Here is a 20,903-nt window from a genome sequence, read left to right as displayed (position 1 = left end):
AAATTTGATAGACACTGAGCAACTAAGGTCAAATATCCTTAGTGAGGTTACTTTGCTTCTTGTCTGTATTCTGTCTTACCAGTTCTTCAAGAGTGGTGCAAGCCAGGAAACCAAATCCAGCTACAGGTAGTAAAATATAATTTATATTTATATATAGTTTCATTTTCTGTTGAGACTGGTAGAATTACTTGATTTCTCTTTCCCCCTACTGGCCTTGTAGAAATGCTGCACTGTTACAGACATACTATTTACCAGTACTCAAACTGGCTAACTGTGCTGTTCAACTATACCTGCACATGCAGGTCTTCACCTCTATATCCAAAATGCATTTCCAGCCCTACATCCTGCCCCAGCTGGGTAACAGTCAGCACTCAGTCTCATGAGACACAGGCTGATGGAAACACAAGTGAACAGTACGTGCAGAGTATAGGATGTTAGATATTTGATATAAGTAAACAGGTCTGTGAATCAGCAGATTACGTTCTTTGCTTCACACCATTCAAGGGAATACAGAACACCTCGTGCACCTCTCTTTCCAGAATCTATTTCCTTTACTATAGGCTACGTAAACTAAATGTGAACTGCTAGAAACATGTTTTGAAGATGAATGCATTAACATCCAGAGTATTAGTTGAATTTTATCATCTCAATATGATTATTGACCTCAGCCACACATGCATATATACTTACAGGAATGCCTCTGCCTTCATACTTCAAAATACTCTCTTCAGAAACGCATATGGGAACAACAAAATACAAAGGCAACCTAAGATGACAAAAAAAAAGTTTCATGCAGTTGGGAACAGAACAAAGAACAATCTCCAAACTCCTTTAATTCTGGCGTGTGCTTTAGCCCACATGCTAATTATGTATTCAGTCTTAGAGCAACAAAAATCTTTCCAACTAGATAATTCTGTCCTCAATAAAATTTTCAGCTTGTTAATATTTTTTTCCAATCCTGAACTGTTCATTTTCACTGAAACACTACCCTGCTTCCTAAGGCTGCAATTAAATCCCACATTCAATTATAACATCCAAGAATGGTCATTAAGGCAGTCTTTGTTCTCACACTACTAGCTGTTTCAACCATATCCGTGTAATATTAGATAACTAATTCAATTTCTTCATCTTGTAAGCCATGCGAGTCACAATTCAAGGATGTCATTTAATATATCATGAGTTTCCAATGTAAATATTATTCCAGTAAGATATGACTTATGTTTAAGGACCACACAAGCCATGATAAGTATTTCTCAAAGCAGATCCAGAATGAGTAATTAAGATTTAGCTCTACTTTGAAAATTGGACTTTCTTTCCAAGATCTATGAAACTTTACAGGATTTGACTGTTGAACAGTAGTATACAATGTACTGTACAGATCTCAAACATACTTCTTAGCTAAACTGGAATGCATATACATCTCTAACCTTCCACTATTGGAGCAATAACTTAATTTCCACCAGCACACTCGCTGATATACTTTAAACCAGTTACTTTTTTTCCACCCAAAAATTAAAAAAACAAAAAACAAAAAAACTTAACTACATGTGATTTGAGTTTTTAACAAGTGTCATGCTGGCTGGTTAAGTGTGATAAAGTACAGATACTAGACCCACATTATTTCAGTTCCACTTTAACGTGGTGTTCTTCATCCTTGGAGATAATCAGAACTATTGTGATTAAACTTAATTTGGAAGTTAATTCTGCTTGAGCAAGGATTGCATAAAACAACCTCCCAGGTCAAAGCATACTATAACACAAAATACAAATCAGATGCTAAAAATCAGGCTTATGATGCCAAGCATTAATTTTCTGCACGAATGAGATGTATTTCTAAATTTCATTATTAGACATGGCAAGCTTACTTTTCGGAGACTTTGTAGCCTTCATTGGTAGATACTGCTTTGTATTGCACATTCCCCTTTGTTCGCTCCAACTCATCACGCCAGTCTTCAAGAGTATCAAACATCACAGTTTGGTTTCTTCCATCTATTAGACAAATTATGTTAATTCAGATTTTGCATTTCATTTAATGCTCATTCTTTCATCACAGCTATGAGTTTTACACTGAATACAGCATCTGAGGAATTTAGTAAGAATGGAAAATTGATTATGGCGGTTGGCCATAATCATTTCAACTAAGACTTTTCCCATGCTTCCACTTAGGCACCTCAGCAACAGTTACAACAGCAGTCTGATTTACCCACAATTCTAATTCAACAGACACATAATTTACGGAGTAATGTCAATTGTTCTGGACACTGGTCATAATTAAACATCCTGCAAAACTGAAACGATAAGTGGTGCTGGAACTTCCACGGAAGATACAACTGCAGTGCTAATAAAGACTAGTTTCTTCCACATTTACTTAGCCTCTTTCTGGAGAAACCTCTTCTTCTGATGTTTGTAGTTGAAACTGAATAGCAGTTACAGATGAATTACCTAAGCCAGCAATGTGCCCTTGCACCAAAGGAAGCCAATGTATTTTTTGTCTGCATTAATTAAACCACTTCCCACAAACTGAATGAGCTGATTATTCCTCTCAATTCAGAACTGGAGAGGCCACTGCTGGAACAACGTATCCAGCACTGCGGTCCTCAGTACAAGACAGGAACTGTACAAATCAGTTGAAGATCCACTCAGGGTTTGCTGAAACAAGAGTTAAGAGCTTGAATGCTGGGATTATTCAGCTTGGAGAATAGAAAACTCCATGGGATCTCAACACATATAAACTCCTGATGAGGAAGATGGGAGAAGCAGGAATTAAGAATTTGTTGCTAGACTCTCAGAGGTATCCAGTGAAATGATATATGGCAGTATGCACAAGTTGGAACGCAGCAAATTCCATAACATAAGAATAACAATGAGGGCAGTCAAATAATGAAATAGGTTGCCCCAGAATTGTGGATTCTGTCCTTAGAGATATTCAAAACTCAACTGGATGCAACTCTGAGGAATTTGCTGTAGTTGAGTCTACTCCGAGTGGTGCAGGGCAGAGTGGAGAAGATGGAAAGGCATATGACTGCTTGATATCCAAAGGTTTCACCTGATCCAATGATTTTGTAATTGCATGAAATACTTTGATAAGTATCCATTTAACATCTTGGGTACAAGGAAAACTTTCTTCTGGAAAAGCAGCATGTAACCAAGAATCAGGTTAACTTAAAACAACACTACTGCTTCAATTGAAGATAAAACCAGTGAATACTAAGAAGTGCACTGATAACCTTTTATCTGAAGCTTTGAATATTACTATATTTTTCAGCAAAGTTTGATCAAACGGGAAAGGTATGTAATAAATCAGCAAAAAGGAAGTCAGATAATTACTGGAACCTCAGTAAATGAACCTATGGGTTTTTTTGTAGTTGCCTGGGAAAAGTAGAATGCTTGCAAATAAGAGAGAAAGGGGAAATTCTCTGTCAGTGGCCATTGCAACTGTAATAATTTAAAAAATTAAGAACAGGAAGTTTGGTTCGCTGCAATTCTACACAAAAGAGTAATAAAATAAGCAAAATATGTTCCAGATGAGAGCACCCTGGAGAAATGCATACGAAAAGCATTTGAAAATACTGATAACAGTTTTCAATCCAGAGATGTTATCTTGCTTGCAAAAATTCTGCACAACTTCATGGACATTCACAAAGACCAACTGTAGATGATTTTAAGATTTTTAGGACAAAGTGAAAGAATGCATGACAAACGAATCTTCAGAGGCAGACTGCTAATCAGGTAGAGTCATAAACCAAGTACAAACTCAGCTACTAAGCATCCCAGACTGCTTTAGGAACTAACAGCATGCAACAGATACCATCTAAAAATACAAGAACATTTACCTGTGTTGTTCGGGGCAGCTGATGCATAAGAAAACAAAAACAAGCGTTTAAGCAGCTTAGGAGTCTGGCTATGATGAATTATGCCACTGACAATCTAGGAAAGGACCAAAAATTAACACCCAGACTAATTAAACAGTCAGTGTAAACAACATCACTTTTGAATCCCCTCTCCCAGGTTTAAAACAAAACTGCTCTATGGGTTCTGTCTACAGCAGCTGAAGAGTAACTTCTGGAAGGGCTTCCCTTGTGTTCAGGACAATATGCTTACCTGACTCCCTGAGAAGCATTCTACATGTTCAATTTATAGATTGACTCATTTAGTTTTGCATTTAAAAAAAACCTCAAATTATCAGGAAACTAACTGCTTTACTATTAGCAAGACTGAAGTGCACAGTGTTGTAAAATAGTATCACATAAGCACAGAATAGCTTTACAAGTTTGTTGGATCTGAAGCTAATTATACATACCACTCTCAAGCTCCATTTATCCTCATGTGCAACTACATTTTATTTTTTTAACTACTGTATGTAAAAATGTTTAATGAATAAGGCTGTCTTAAAGAAGTCTCTCTCAATTGGAAATGCTCACAAAACACTTCAACTTAAATGGATTTCTTAGAACTAAATTCATCCTTCCCTAACCCCCAACAAAGAAACTAACACCTAAAACCATGCTTAAATGGTTAATGGAACACATGAAGTTCCTATACTTACTCTTTTTACTTCCTCTTCTTTTGTGTATCTGAGGCAGAAGTTAAATACTCTAAGGTCCTTGCAGTAGATAATTAGCTTCTCTGGGTATTTTCTCAGTTGTCCGGTTAGAAGTTTCTTTTTCTCATCATAAACTGCAAAATCAACAAGATTTAAAAAAAAATTATCAAAAAGAACAGTACCATGAATTAATAACATTATCCCTACTTGCCCATGCAAAATCTGAGAAACTAATTCAACCCCACGTTTCAGCAATTTGAAACAAGCAAGCTACAACAATATTGAAAGTTGTGGGTTGATGCACTCATCAGCTTTAACATAAGCCCACTTACATTACTTGCTACAAGGTAGGAACTGGACTAACAGCCAAACCATCTGCTCAGTGTTTATTTTTGTTCATTCTGACAGCATGAGTTCAGTTTTGAAATACATCAAGAATAATTTAGTAGTTTTGCTTGAGAGTTAAACAACTGTGTTAGTTAACCTTATTTTAAAATTGTTTATTTTAAACCATAACAAATCCCTCAAGACAGCCCTTTGTTCACTTCCTTTTGTGAATATGTATTTTTGCATCTTCAATTCTCTTTTTCTCCTGGAGCCTCAAGAATAGAGCTATTCTTGAGTTCCAGGAAAGAAAGAGAATCTACCTCCTGTGGAAGAAAGGACGGGCAACTCAGAAAGAATACAAAGTTGTTAAGATGTGCAGAGACAAAATCAGAAAGGCAAAAGCCCAGCTTGAACTCAACTTGGCCACTATGGTAAAAAGGAACAAGAAGCTCTTTTACAAATACATCAACAGTAAGAGAAGGACTAAGGAGAACCTCCATTCTTCACTGGATGAGGCTGGGAATGTCACCACTGAGGACAAGGAAAAGGCAGAGGTTGTGAATGCCTTCTTTATGTCTGTCTTTAAAGGTCACACCAGTTATCCTCAGGGTACTCCACTCTCTGACCTGGTAGTCTCGGCTGGGGTGCAGACAGAACCCCCTGCAATTCGGGAGGACGCAGTCACAGACCTACTACTCCAGCTGGACTGTCACAAGTCCATGGGGCCGGATGGGATTCACCCAGAGAGCTGAGGGAACTGGCTGAGGTGAGAGCTGAGCCACTTGCCATTATCTATCAGCACTCCTTGTTGACTGGTGAGGTCCCAGAAGACTAGAGGCTTGCTAGTGTGACTCCCATCTACAAGAAGGGTTGTAAGGAGGCTCCGGGGAACTACAGGCCTGTTACCATGACCTATGTGCCAGGGAAGGTTATGGAGCAGATTGTCTTGAGGGAGATCACACAGCATGTGCGGGACAACCGGGGGATCAGACCTAGCCAGCCTGGGCTCACAAAGGGCAGGTCCTGTTTGACCAACCTGATCTCCTTCTATGATCGAGTGACCCATCTGGTAGACGAGGGAAAGGCTGCTGATGTAGTCTACCTCGACTTCTGCAAGGCCTTTGACACTGCCTCCCACAGTATTCTCCTGCAGAAGCTGGCAGCCCATGGCTTGGACAGGTATGCTCCTGGCTGAGTAAGGAACTGGCTGGAAGGCCGGGCCCAGAGAGTGAATGGAGCTGAATCCAGCTGGTGACCTGTAATGAGTGGTGTGCCCCAGGTCGGTGCTGGGGCCTGTGCTCTTCCATGTCTTTATTGGTGACCTGGATGATGGCACTGAGTGCGCCCTCAGTAAGTGTGCGGATGACACCAAGTTGCAGGAAGTGTCAATCGGCCTGGAGGTACTGAGGCCCTGCAGAGGGATCTGGACAGGCTGGATTGCTGGGCTGAAGCCAACGGGATGAGGTTCAGCAAGGCCAAATGCCAGGTCCTGCACTTTGGTTACAACAACCCCAGGCAACACTGCAGACTTGGGGTGGAGCAGCTGAAGACTGTATAGAGGAAATGGACCTGGGGCCAATGGCATCCTGGCTTGCATCAGAAATGGTGTTGCCAGCAGGTTTGCCAGTCAGTACTTAGCACCTCCAGTACTGTGTCCAGTTTTGGGCCCCTCACTGCAAGACAGACATTGAGGCCCTGGAGCAGGTTCAAAGAAAGGCAAAAGAGCTGGTGAGGGGGCTGGAGCACAGGGCTTATGAGGAGCAGCTGAAGGAGCTGCTTGTTCAGCCTGGAGAAGAGGAGGCTCAGGGGAGACATCACTGCTCTCTATAACTACCTGAAGGGAGGTTGTAGTGAGCTGGGGGTCGGGCTCTTCTCTCATGAAACTGGTGACAGAACTGGAGGGAATGGCTTCAAGCTGCACCATGGGAGATTTAGGCTGGGCATTAGGAAATACTACTTGTCTGAAAGAGTGGTCAGGCAGTGGAATGGGCTGCTCAGGGAGGTGGCAGAGTCACCAACCCTGAAGGTATTCCAGGAACGATTGGACTTTATGTTGAGAGATATGGTCTAGTGAGTACTGCTGGTGATAGGTGGATGGTTGGAATGGATGATCCTGGGGGTCTTTTCCAATCTTAGTGATTCTATGATTCAAGTACTATCAGCAAGGCCACTGGAAATAAAACCAAACGCTTTAATAACAACGCACCAATACTCTCCCTCATCTACTCCTTCACCAATCCACACACTGTCTGTAAATACTCTGAACACTAATCCAAAATCAGGCTGCTCAGTAGAGTCTGCTTACAAATTACTAGTCTTATGCCTACTTTTTTTTTTTTTTTTTTTTTTTAAAGTGACATAGACATACCTATAAGCTCTGCTGCAAAACATCACTTTGACTTGTAAAGTAAAAGCTCATTTTTTTAACACTTTTGACATTTTGAAGAAATCAAGAGCCTCAACAAACAAAATTTCCTTAGGTACAAACAAAAGGCGTTCCGGAATTACGGACCTGTACTACTCTACAATGCAATTGCTTAAATCAATTTTTAACTTCATATTTATGGGAAATAGTTGACACATAGAATAAGATATTTGTACAATTTTTAATCAGAGATTTTGTACATTTTTCACCAAAAATAAATGCATTTTGAAGAAACTGATTAATCTACATTTTGTTTAGGGCAGACAAGCACGAGGGATGGAACTGGATCTTGCAGATTTTCTATCTGTCATTTCATCATTAAAATAAACCAGATTACCCAACCTAGTCTTGAAAGTAGGAACTCCATTCATTTTCTAAAAACGATATGTACAGAACAAGAATTAGAAGGCATTTACACACATTAAATCAAGAGCTGGCCTACCTCCATAGATTTGATCTACACATTGCAGAGTTATGTCATTTTCTCCAATGATCTTATTCTTAAGTTGTGGCTCCTAGAACACAAGAAAAAAATCTCAGAAATCTTGCTCTACTAAGAACTAGCACTTCTCACAAGTAAAGTGTGTAGTTGGCACAGACTGCAATACCAGTTTCACTCTTATTTTTGTAAGCTGTGTAAGACAAAACACGAAACAGCTCTTAAAATACAGATAGACATAAGTTACACAGGCATGGTACATAAGCTGAAGATCATTTTTAGTTTCTACCATGTCTACAATCATTCTTACTTTCCAAGTAACTTTGAAGCACACATTTCTACTGAAGGTCACATTTTAAACCAGAATCACTGCCGTAAACAGGAAATACATGAACTTTATGTAATCCAAGCTCTTTCCTTGCTGTGGGAAACTGGCAGGAAACAGAAAATGTCTTAAAAGAATGCATATCCCAAGTATTCTCAAGACACTTATTCCAACATAAGAATTGGACTTATCACTAGGCAAAATAAAGTCACACAAGCCAATTTTGTCAGGCTCCCTTCACCTTCCATAAATTCAGAGGATTCAAAAAGAACTTGAGTGATGCCACAAAATACTAGTGCCAGAAGGCTTGTGTACACTACATATGCAAGTAACATATAGCTGTGAACAAAGTCAGCTCATTCAAACTATTTCCAGGTCTGCACTACTCTGAAATAGGTGACTAACAATAAACTTACACTGAGAAATACTTGTTGACTCAGCTTGTTATAAATCCAGTATTTAACAAGCTGAGAACAGAACAGAAATTAGCAAGGTCACTGCCATGTTTAGAATACATCTCATGGGATCTGTGGGAATGGCTGTGCAGCTTTGTCCAAATTCCTTTCAGAAGGTTTGAAAAACCTCGTATTTTGCTTTAGAAGCCTTAGTTTTCAATATTAAATTCCCTAAAACTTTGTTCCCCAAATATCTGACTGCAATCAACACATCTCACTCACTTTCAAGTTGATCTGGGACTCCTAAGAGCCACATATTAGTTCTTCCTACACTTGCAACACCTAAATGGACCAGGTTCACATGCCCCAGCATACCTGAAGAAGTGTTGCACTAATACCCCTCTTTGAGGACTCAATTTGAATACCAAAGAAAAGGAAACTAGACAAGTTATTTCTAAGAACTGGGAATGTTTTAGCTTTTAAAACATTTGTCAGCTTGAAATCTTTGTAGTCGACACTTGTCCCTGAGTGGAATAACGCAGAGCTTTACTGAGCCATACAGCAGTTATTTTGAGGATTTCCACTGTATTTTGGCCTACCCAGTCTTTAGGAACTGCAAAATGGTTCTGTAGATGCAACCCAAATTCAAGCCCAATGTTATACAGCATTAGAAATATGTTTGATGTTGACACTTTTGCAGTTGCTACTTCCCAAGCAGTAAGATTTAAACTAATCGTAGATTTAGCTTTCAAACCATTCTGTTCTTTTAACTTAAGCTTAAACATAATTACTGATTCACAAAATAAAAACTTAAACTACATCTAGTTATAAATATCCATATACAAACTTCAAATACTTTCACTGAAGTAGTCTGAGCTTGAGGCAGGATATGTATGGATCAAATAGATGCAGACTGATTAACACAGGTCTAGCACCATTAAAACTTCATATAAATATATATTCATTCTTATATAAAGGAAAAGTAAATTTATTTAGTCAAAGAGACTATACTTCTTCAGAGTCTGTTTGGTCATAATAAGAAGACTTGTCTTCCTACATTATCATCTGAAGTAGAATCGTCATCAAGGAAAGCAATCTTGAAGTTTGTGCACACAAGTTTTCCGTAAGTGCCACGATTTGATCCATCTTCTTGTATGTACTTATATACTGTGCTTGCCTCACAAAGCAGCTGTTCACCTGTATAAAACAAACATTAACTTGTAACAATTGATGTGTACCATTATTTCAGTACATCTTAAAATTAGCATTTACTTCCTTTCCAGCTTCTTGTAACTGTATGCCTGAAGATATTGAAGTACTTACAGAAAAAATAATAGGAAACTCTTGAAATCAGTACCCAGAGAGTCTCTCAGGTTACTAACACAACTAAAGATGAACCAAATGTGGTTCAGCTGAACACAGCATATTTTGTAATGAGAAGCATCTTGACCATGGCCCAGTAGCTGAAGAATAAAGAGCCACTACACATTTGTATATTTGAAAAACAAAACCCAAACCCCAGTAAAGAGCAGTTAATACAGTCAATGAGCTAACTGAAGACTCCCAGTTTTCCACACCACTAAACTTTAATAACGCTGAAAAAATCTGAGTTAATTATTACAGCGTTCTCACAGCTAGTTTTCCACAGCCTTTACTGGAAATTTTACACATCCCACACTATTTTAAAGTTCTCAAACAAGTTACAAAAATGTTTAGTGAAGTTTTAATCTCTAAGTTAGCAGGTACACAACTTTAAGTTTAAAATCAAAGCAGGTTTTAGTAAGTACAGACACTTAGACTACTCTTTTCTAGAAAGAAAACATGACAGAACAATACTACATTAAGCTTTCATTTGTGTTCTGTCTTAGCATTCTCATCTTTCCTAACCATGGAAAACACTGATTGTATTTTCAAACAAATGTAAATTTTAGAAGACTCATAGCAATGAATGAGATAGGGAAAGGCCAAAGTAGCTCAAAAGTGGAAAGAGAGCACATAGAAGTATCTACTAGATTCACTAGTATCTACGAGGCCTTCGGTTTGAAGGTAAAAAAAAAACCTAAACCACCTTAAAGAAACAGGACAAAATGGAAGTTTGGACTATTTTCTACATGCATCTTAGTTGAAGGTACTGTTCTCTACAAAATATACATCAACTTTTTACAAATTCTCAATAATCCACACAGATAGATACTTAAAATATTCAACCTGCATGGAGGTAATCCACAAACAAGTATTTTACCATCCTCAACTTGGATGTAACTTGGGTAATTATGGTACACAAATGAGTGTACGTATAATAACTCTTATATAATTCTTTTATTATTTAATTCTAAGCACAGTTACCTGGTAGTAAACGAGGATTTACTTCCTTTTCAATGGGTTCCTTTATATGTATTTCCTAGAGAGAAGAAGAATAATTACTTCTTCGCAGAAATCATACCTTTAACATACACTGTACATGACTGCACTCACATTCTAGCTAACAGGAAAACTAAAGCTGGGGAGAGTACTTCCTCTCTTAAGGTAAAGAGAAAGTTTGCAGTACACTTTTTCCACTTAGTGATCTATCTAATAGACAGCTGGCCTTTAGATAGTTTCACAATGTTGAAAACTTCAAAAATGAAATTGCTTTGATTAGGAACAGACAAAAAATAAGCATTACTAATAGCATAATTTTCTTCAGTAAAAATAAATGGATGAGTGTAAACGTAGTGTTACATTGCCTCCAAGAGTTCACTGGAAACTCTTCCACATAACTAGTATTTGTTTATAATGCACCCTTGGTAGTTTTTAATTCCTCATCCTTCGTTAGCTGTTTTCACTTTTCTTATGTGTATTTTTGCAAGTCACTCAACAGCACTAAGATTATAGTGAAATAGACTTCAGAATCCCAGAGCAAGGGGAAACACAAGTCAGAAGATATTTGGACTTCAGTTTTGACTCAAAATGTGTGAAACAAACCTATTCAACCCTCAATATTCCTTATTCTAGCCTTGAGGTGCTGATAGTTGGCTAAACATCTCCAGCTGAAGGAGTATTAAACAGGACACGCTGCACCCTTCCTGCTCAGACGGATCAGACTTCCTCCTGCAGTCAGAGTCACTTTGCATGCACTCAAGTTTTTGTGGAAAACTATTAGTTAACTGGAAACCACCCCCAGGGCCACAGCAGTAAGCACACTAATTTTAGCTTCTGACAGCATCCAAAGTCAGATTTTTCAAATCAAGACAAGCAATCGCGAGGAGACATAAGCAACAGGAAAAAAAAGGCTCTGAGAGCACAAAAATAATCTCCACTTACCATGCATATAAACATTTGCTCTCAAGGCTCAAAAGAGTTTTACAGCTGCACAGTAAAACTAAAAATACCAGGAAACTATGAGAACCGCAGGCTTTCAAGGCAGGCTAACAGAGGTAAAGGTTCTAAAAAAGCAGCGGTGTTATGAAGAAAAAAATCAGTTGGCAGCTACACAGAAAACAGAACACAGTTTGCTGGCTTTGACTTCCAAGACAGGCTCTTGCACAAGCAGTTTTAATGGAAGTTACAAGCTACTATACAAATACAGCGCAGGTCAAACATTGCCACGTTCAGAGAAGAAACGAGGTTTTCTAATGTTGGGTCTTCACCATTGGCAGCTCTGCAATGTGTTTTCCAGTGCCTTTACAGTTATGCATCCTATATCACTACGTGTACCTAAGTACAGCACAGTTCACTTAGAAACTGTGCACCAACAATCACTGCTATTGAACAATAAGAAGTATATTGACTTGGCATTCTCCTATTAGCCTCAAAGAGATTACAAAGAATGTAATAACTACTGTGCATATACATAAATCACTTACCCTTCACACTACATCTACCATTTTTTCAGTGCTGCCAGAAAATTACAGGAAAAAAGAAAAAAGACTCCAAAGGATTCCTTTGAGCTAACATCTATCCATTAAAATGTAACAAAGCTTTTTATAACAGGTTCAAAATGGTTTGTCCCCATGACACGAGCAGTTAAAGGATAAATTAGTTGACTTTTGAAAACAGCAGGAATTTTACTTAGATAGCGCCACAGCAAATCAGAGACTTCAGTCAAACATACACAGCTTTTAAAAAATGCAACTCCACCGCCAGTTAACAGCAAACAGAATGATGTACTAACTACAAGCAGAATTCCTATGTAACAGCTTACCACTGCTGAAACTCCACAAACAAGGGATCTATGAGAGTCAACACTTGCATTCCCTCCCAAAAGCAATCCTGCAAAAATGGTTTTCATTCATATGCAAGCAATGAACAGCTGAACGCTGCCGAAGAATCCATTCTGCTGCACTTGTTTCCCAAAGAAGGGCACTTAAACATTGAATTCTATTTCTTCATGCTGCTCTTTTTAAGAGACAAGGCAAAGATCTGAGGAAAAGTCGTTAACTAACCACAGGACAGAGTACAAGCTGTACTGAACTCAGTTTAGCTACTCTTTCTTCTTTACCAACTCAAAGTTTCTAGAGTGTTCCAGTTTGGGACAATCAGATCCTAGGACTGACCAGTGCCTATAGCCACGACAAGGCACACCCCTCAACACCTGTTCAATCACAGCCGTACAGTTCACACTCTCTTAAACCCAGGTCTGTGTGACTACATAGTGAGGTAATTCACAGTTTGTAAGACCAGACAGGAAGCCTCTACATGTGCTTGGCTTTATTGTTACTGCCTAATGATAGCTGAACCAGTTCACGAACAGGACAAAGGAGCACAGAACCAAAAGCAAAGAAAGCAGCAGAAGCAGGTCTATCCTTTTCAACAAACTATAAAATCCACTCAGACCACAGGAAGCTTCACTTTCAACCATTTGTAGAAGTTAAACATGCAAGCATTTATGTATACGACCACTGAAAGCTCCCCCCACCTCTGTGCTGGTGCTTCTTCACCTGCAGTGTCCTCATTCTGAGCGCCTCAAGCAGCATCTTCACACGTCTTACTCAAGATACAACACAAAAAGCCCTATTAGGAATGATATATAAAAGACATGTAGAGGACACTACGCAGGAAGTTTGGATTGCCTTAGAAAGGGGGGAAACAAAGACCTCCACTTTACTGAACATCGTACAAACATTCTCCACGTACATGTACATCATACTCTGCATGCCTTTTTCCAGGTTATCTGAGTAAACGGTGAGAGGCTACACACCAACATTTGATGCTGTTATGATTGGTAACTTCAGAGTACACAGAACTGCAGTCTGACATGGCACACCATACAGCAATTTGTTCAGCATCATCCTTCTCACTGATCCAAGCCAACCTCAGCTGACTGCACTGTGACCGCCCTGCAGACAACATGCTCCCCATGGACTTTTTGCTTCAATAGACAGGTGTTGCCTAATGTTGTTAAATGGCTTTCTTAAATAGCCTGCAGGGAAGCTCCACGTCATACTGAAGCATGCTGTGGACTTTTTTTTTTTTTTAATTTAACTATACTTCACTACACTCAGCCTCCTGTTAAAGACTATTTTCTGATCAAGTCTAACCCCATCCTGTATTCCAAATAAAACAGAAGAGATACCACATTTTAATCAAAATAACAGTACTGAAAATAATCTCCAAATGCCTGTTTTCCTTCCTTTCACAGCTCCATTATCCAAGTACCCATTAGATCACTGCACATGTTTTCCACATTTGTTTCATCTTTTATCCTTTCCTCCTTCCTCACATTGTTCTGTTCATCTCCTCTGACTTCAGTGCCTGGTTTCCCCCACGTCAGCTTGCAGCCCAGCTGCCTACTTAGGAGACTTTTAATCTTTACACCACCCATCGCTCCCATCACTCTAATCAGGACAGCCATCAGTACAGAACACACAGTGAGATATCATGATCTACCAGGAAAAAGTGTTTGTAGTAGTTACGGGCTGCTTAAGTCCCACTCACATTCCGCAGGGCACACTCTGCATCTACTGAGTAACCAGCAGTCACCCCCCCCTTTCTGATCTTGTTTTGACTCCACACTCACTCAGAGCTCTGATGGGGCAAAGCAACAACCAGGCACCACTACTGCTGCTCTGAAACTGCATGGAACAGAATCACATTTTCAGTTGATACTTACATATGTTAGAGAAAGAACATACCACGAGTTAATACAAGAACTAATCTCTTACAAGAATTAACATGAGAATTTTAACTTCAAAGCATATACACAAAATAAAGAGCAAGCTTCTAATCAAGGCTGACAGCACAACTTTTATTCAAACTGAGGTTTTATGGAAGACGTGATTCAGCATGTTAATCTTGTATAAGTTTACAGTTTCTAAGTTTTAAAGCTAGGAAGTGTGAAGTAATTCATCGCTTCTGTTTTCTGTGTCCCCACAGAAAAATATTCCTAGCCTATGACCAGGCATGTCAAAACACTGACTTTTACACCCTGGTGTTCACTCCATTTCCTGCAGGGTAGCCAAGTCTGTCCTGAGGGGAAGTGTGTCATTAATATCAACATCCTATGGGCTCACTCTTAACAGACCACTGATTGATCTGTGGCTCCATACAGCAGAGCATAACTAGGTTATATTTAGCCAGATGTCAGAAACTCCACTTTTCCAGACGTTCTGTGAAACACAACGGAAGCCACTTCCATTCCTTAACAAATAGCATCTTCTGTTCACACCTTACTTGTACCGTGCCATGTAGTATTACTACCATGGGAAGAATTCTCTCTTCTTTAAAAAAAAAAAAAAAAAAAAAAAAAAAAAAAAAAAAAAAAAAAAAAAAAAAAGCAGCTTAAAGCAAGCTTGATCTCCATCATCAGATCAAATGCCATCTAGATGTAGCCTTAAGCTCACAAAGCCCCTGTGCAGCTGTTTCCCACTTTATGGAAGAGTCTACCAGAGGAGGACACTAAACGTGACTTTCACCTATGTGCTTTTCCAGGCAACTGCTAATGAAATCAACAGCCTACAGCCTATGCTAGTATGGAAATTGCATAATCTTGATGAAATGAGAGTTTCCAGTTCACCAAATTACGTCCCACAGAAAAGGGCCTGGAACATTTCCACTGTTTTACCAGCACAGCCTGTTTCAATACTCAGCTACATGGAAGTTAACATGTACAGAAAATGTGTCCTGAAGGTTGTCATTTCCACATGCACATAGAATACAGTTCCTTGACAGATACTCACTTCTGCTTATTTTAAGTCTAGCTAACATGGTGTTCTATATCTCCAGACAATTCCACAGGTTTCATGGGTTTCATTAGATATCTAGAGTTGTATTTTTAATACTACTGAAAAACATTCAAGTCTTCCAGCTTCCTGTGTAATCACGCCATGGGGCAATTATAGGTTGTCAGAAAGACAGCAACACTTCACAGAGCAAAGAGTTAGACTTGCTTTACCTGCTGCCAGCATCTGACCTCTGTTTCATTGAGCTCTTGAAACCACAGAAGGACAGCAGCTTTGAGGCAGCAGTCAGCCTCTACATATTTCAAAGCTTCAGCTGCAAGGGCCCGTGAAATTTAAGTACATGAGGAAAGCAGCATGAACAAATAAAAAACAAATGACCAAGCTCTGGTACGTTAATTAAGAACTTCATCTTTCAATATTAAGTGCTCTCATCATCCTTCCTGCAGCCACCAGGAGCTGCAGTGTTCCACAGCAGTAGTTCTAACCAGGTTAACTACGCTCCATGGTTTGGTGGCTTGGCGCACTGCATGTATGCAGCTTACACCTTTTCCCAACAGCCTTTTTTTTCCCCTGAGAAATACAATCACCCAGCACGCTCGCTTAAAGGGTGAACTACCTTTTAGCAAGCCTAACAAGCGAAGCTCCTACCTCAATTCCAGGAGCTTTATTTGTAGAATGGGACCACTTTCCTAAGGTGAAAGACTGACTCACACGTGGACGTATTTGCAGACCCAAGAAGTCTTGGTACCTGCTGCTCGTATCCTTTCACTGGGGAGTATAAGGAAGCTTTGAAGTGCCAAAACTGCACGTCACCAAGGCTGAAAAACCTACAAAAACAGAGCTGCTGCCACAAATAAGGAAATAGGCTTTGTACAGCACAGTTGACTTAAAGAGGCCACGGTAACTCTGCGCTGGTATCTCAGAGTCAGGGACAAGCAAAACAGAGGGTTCTCCAAGGTCCTTTCAGCAGTCTGCTCAGTACTAATTAACAAGATAAGAAAACATTTTCCCGCAGAAGCTATCATGAGAACGGGAGATAAAGCGTTATTTTGACGCAGACTACAGGGAATCGAGGAAGACAACAAGCACAAAGGACTCGTTTCCAAGATCAACCTTCCCGGAACGCAGCGGTCGGCAGCACGAACGAGCTGAAGGGCAGTGAACCAACGCCACGTGCCCAACGGCCGCTCCAGCCTGGCCGCCAGCACCGCGCCCCGCCGACAAGCAAAGGAACAGCCGAGCGTCCGCCCTCCGCACCGCACGGAAACCCAGCGGGAGAACGGGAGCGGGGAGCGGGACAACCCGCCGCGGAGCCCCGCCGCCCCGCCAGCCCTCCCGCCCGGCCGCGCCCCGCACCTCCGGGCTGATGTAGGACACGAAGGACGGCTTGGCCGCCTTGGCTCCGCTGCCCAACATGGCTCCGGCCGCCTCCCGTCCGCCCCAGCGACCAGCGGCACCGCCGCCGCTTCACGGCACTCCTCCTCGGCGAGGCCCCGGCCGCGGCATCCGGCGCACGGAACACGACCGCCGCGTCACTCTGCCCCGCCCCGCACAGCTCACTGGGCAGAGCGGCTGTCCGTCATGAGAGCGCCCTCCTTCTATTGGCTGGCGGCCGTGGGGCGGGAGTGCCGAGGAAGCACCGTGTCAGTGCCTCCCTGCTGGGCGGCAATTAGCACCGTTCATTAACCCCGAGTGGCGGCTGCTGAGCGGGTGGGCAGGGCGGCGACAGTGGCCACGCTTGTAAAACACTGATGGAATGGCTGAGCTAAGAGAGGTTTTGAAGTTCTTACAGTTCCAAATCCTGCCGTGGGCTGGTTGCCCCCACCAGTTCAGGCTGCCCAGGGCCCCGTTCCAAGCCGGCCTTGAGCACCTCCAGGGACGGAGCACCACAGCTCTGGGCAGCAGTGCCAGCGCCTCACCACCCTCTGAGGGAAGAATTTCCCTGTAACGTCTGACCTAACTCTCTCCTCTTTTAGTTTAAAGCCATTTCCCCTTGTCCTATCGCTATCGCTATCAGACTGCGTAAAAAGTCCTTACTCCTCCTGCTCATGAATTCCTTCAAGTACTGGAAGGTGTCCCTGGAGCTTTCTCTTCTCTGGGCTGAACAAGCCCAGCTCCTTCAACTTGTCTTTGTGGGAGAGACACTCCAACCTCTGACTGTCTTCACAACCCTCCTCTGAACCCACCTCAACAGCACAAATGTCCTTCCTGGGGGCCGCTGGCCTGGACATGATACTGCAGATGAGGTCTTGGGAGGGCAGAACAGAGGGGGACAGCCCCCTCCCTGTCCCTGCTGCCACCCCTCTGTTAATGCAGTCCAGGATACCATTGGCCTTCTGGGCTGCAAGCGCTCACTGCTGCCTCACGTGTAGCTTTTTGTCTGCCAGAACCCCTAAGTCCTTCTCTGCGGGGCTGCTGTCAAGGATATTTTCTCCTAATATGTGCATGCAGCTAGGATTGCCCTGAACCAAGAGAAACACCTTGCATTTGGCCTTGTTCAACCTCATTCAGTCCTTATGGGCTCACTTTTCAAGCCTGTCCAGATCCCCCTGGATGGCATTTCTTCCTTCTGTTGTGTGCACCCCTCAGCTTGGTGTCATCTGCAAACTTGTTGAAGGTTCACTCAGTCCCACCGTCTGTGTCATTGATAAAGATGTCAAAGAGCATCCGTCCAAAGGAGGACCACTAGGAGTATTACCCCCAAGTTTACTCTGATGTTAACAGCTGACCAAGTCAAAAATCAGCTGTTTGATGGCATTGTGCGTATGGAAAGGAAAGGTATGTTTTTATATTGTGCCAGATAATCTTAACTCCAGTGGAGAGTGCAGAGGTAACACGGGAATTCATTCTTCTCATCGAAAGAGCCCTACATCCAAGAAGCCAAATGTAACCACTGATCTGCAGTAACAGCAAAAACAAAACACCTCCACAGCCCCATGCTCCGCTCCCAGCAGCAATCAGGGCCACTGTGGAGCACAGGGCAGGTGGGGAAGCAGGGTGTGCGGGGTTCAGCCCACTGCAGAGATCTGAAGCCTTTCTCCAAGAAAGAGAGGGCTGAATTTGGAGCCTCGTAACATTGGTCAGTGTCGTCATATTTTTAGAATGGAAGAAACAAAGCTATTACATATGCAAAGTAATTTACCTCGGGAAAGCACATTTGCATCTGAAAAGAACAGCTGCAACCCGAAGTCACTGTGCCTTAACAAACTGCAGGGTACCGGGGCTCTGCTGTCTTTCACTTCCCCAAAAAGCCCTCTGTGCTGTCTTTCCCTTTTCTCTCTTTCAGTCTGGAGTATCTGTGAGGAGCATTCCCAGAAATCAAAAGCAGCTCCTGGGTGGTGTATTAATGCTGCCTCTCTTCCCGTGTCGTTTCAGCAAGTCTGGCTCTGTGCTTCCAACAACTCTCTGTCCATTTGAAAATGAAAGTGAGCATATCAAATCCTGTCATTTCACTTTGAGATGCGTGTCAGTGACAGTTATGCAAATGGAGGAGAGGAAAACTTTATAAAAAGTCATATTCTAGCACGTTTGTGGTGGTGAAGAACATTCAGCATTTCACAGCCCTTGCTTTATCATAGGCTTTTTAAAAAAACTGCTCCTGATATTTTGTTTTCCTTCTAAAAATATAATCATGGTATTTACCCCTAAAGGTGTCTGCAGGAGGGGAATGCACAGACCAGCTCTGCTATTTCTATGAATGGAGATTGCTTTGTTTAAAAAACTTACATGCCATGAATTTGAGTAATTCCTTTGGCCAAATTCTCAGCTGTGCCCCGGGGCTTGGTGGAGCAGCTGAGGGAGGGAAACAAGAGTACAAGAAATGTTCTCTTCTGTTTGCTTTGAGGCAGTCATCCTTCCTCATCAGTGTTCCCTTGATACTATGGATCCCATGCCATTCCCCACATAAGGCTGGAGTGCAGTTGGCAAAGATCACCAACTATGTCTTTCTGCTACATTGCAGCTTTTCTGCTGAAAAGCTACCCTGAGACAATTGGAAGATTTTTCTTGTTTTACTCTTGTTTGAGCATTACCAGAAGAACAGTCCATATGTGCAGAAATCTAGACATTTCCACAGAACAATTAGGTTGATACTCCCAGAGCATAACAGATGGGCATGCATGCATTGGACGTAGGTCCCAGGAGCGATGGATTTACATTGTGAACCCAGAGATCAGTCAGGCTTGCTGGACCTGACACTTCCTTTTTGTATTGCTCAAATAAATAACTCAGGGATTGCTATATTAAACAGCATAAGACCACATTACTGAAATGAGCGTGCAAGAAATGTGGAAGGCTTGAGACTAAACTTGATGTCAGATTACTGGAAACAATCAGAACTAAAAATTGGAAATAAGAAATGTACTGATGACTTATAGGTAAGGGTCAGCAAATCAGTCTGCCCATAAACAACTAGCTATATCTCTGCTGTAAACAGGTTAAAACAATTCTTATTAAAAGTCTTAGCTTTGTCTACATTGAGCCGATTCTATAAAAAACTAGAAGCAGATGAATAAGACAGTGCTTTTAGTGCTGTCATGATGGCTCAGGCAGCAATCGGCAGTTCCTTCAGCCCCAGTGATGTAAGCAGTGGCAATTTTGTGTCTATACTTTCATACTGTTTTTGTTTTACAAAGGCTTTCCAGAGCTAATGAGGAAATTGAGGTTTTTAAGCCCTGGTCAAGCAATAACCCAGATAATGGAAGAGCAGTTGAGAGATGCTCTGAGGGCATCACACCAACTGCCTGCCAAAACATGACTGCAAGACTTTATTAGTGACAACACAAAGAAGAGCAGGATGGAGGCATTGATTGCTAAGAGCACACACTGGAGATGGGAGTTTACTTCAGTGATTGAGATGTTCTTGGGGATTACATATTTTAAAGGTGAGAATGGAAAACATTGTATTGCAATGAAAGCAGTGAAAATTGAGGGAAGAAAGCATGTCACTGCTAATAACAAAATCACCATTCTTCCTTTCTTAGCTTTATGTAGAAGAAGAGGGAATAAATAGTATCTCTCATCACCTGAGGAAACACATGCACCAGAAATAAAAAAGAACACAGAAGCTAGGGATGTACCCCACCTTTTTTCAGCTCTTTTTCAAGCAGACAGTTATTTATGCATGGGTGCACAGTGTTCTTTGTTGTGTGGTAAACCTCTTTATTTGACTCCCCAAAGGCTCTGAATCCAAATTACCTCAGCTGAGGAATTCTCATCACTCATACCTGAAGGTGGAGCCAAACAAAGCCTGTCCGCATCAGCACTTAGGCCGGTGCCAGAGCTGAGTGT

The 20,903-nt window shown here is 41.4% G+C and overlaps 1 protein-coding gene across 1 annotated transcript in view; it reads right to left on the bottom strand.

Annotated features, from left to right (window-relative positions):
- The window catches only part of MTMR12 (myotubularin related protein 12), a gene marked incomplete at both ends in the record, with an annotated part of 31,277 nt that extends 14,247 nt beyond the window's left edge, over window positions 1–17,030 (bottom strand). The window contains 8 exons of the mRNA XM_079548362.1: window positions 691–766; window positions 1,866–1,989; window positions 3,834–3,927; window positions 4,547–4,677; window positions 7,738–7,810; window positions 9,512–9,651; window positions 10,801–10,855; window positions 16,971–17,030. Of these exons, the coding sequence (XP_079404488.1) occupies window positions 691–766; window positions 1,866–1,989; window positions 3,834–3,927; window positions 4,547–4,677; window positions 7,738–7,810; window positions 9,512–9,651; window positions 10,801–10,855; window positions 16,971–17,030 (753 nt within the window). The remainder of the gene's footprint in view (window positions 1–690; window positions 767–1,865; window positions 1,990–3,833; window positions 3,928–4,546; window positions 4,678–7,737; window positions 7,811–9,511; window positions 9,652–10,800; window positions 10,856–16,970) is intronic.
- Window positions 17,031–20,903: the final 3,873 nt, after the last annotated feature.

The sequence above is a fragment of the Tetrao urogallus genome, assembly GCF_951394365.1.
Source record: "Tetrao urogallus genome assembly, chromosome: Z".
Taxonomy (NCBI): domain Eukaryota; kingdom Metazoa; phylum Chordata; class Aves; order Galliformes; family Phasianidae; genus Tetrao; species Tetrao urogallus.
Note: the sequence above shows the minus strand (reverse complement) of the source record. Positions and strands in the feature narration are given on the sequence as shown.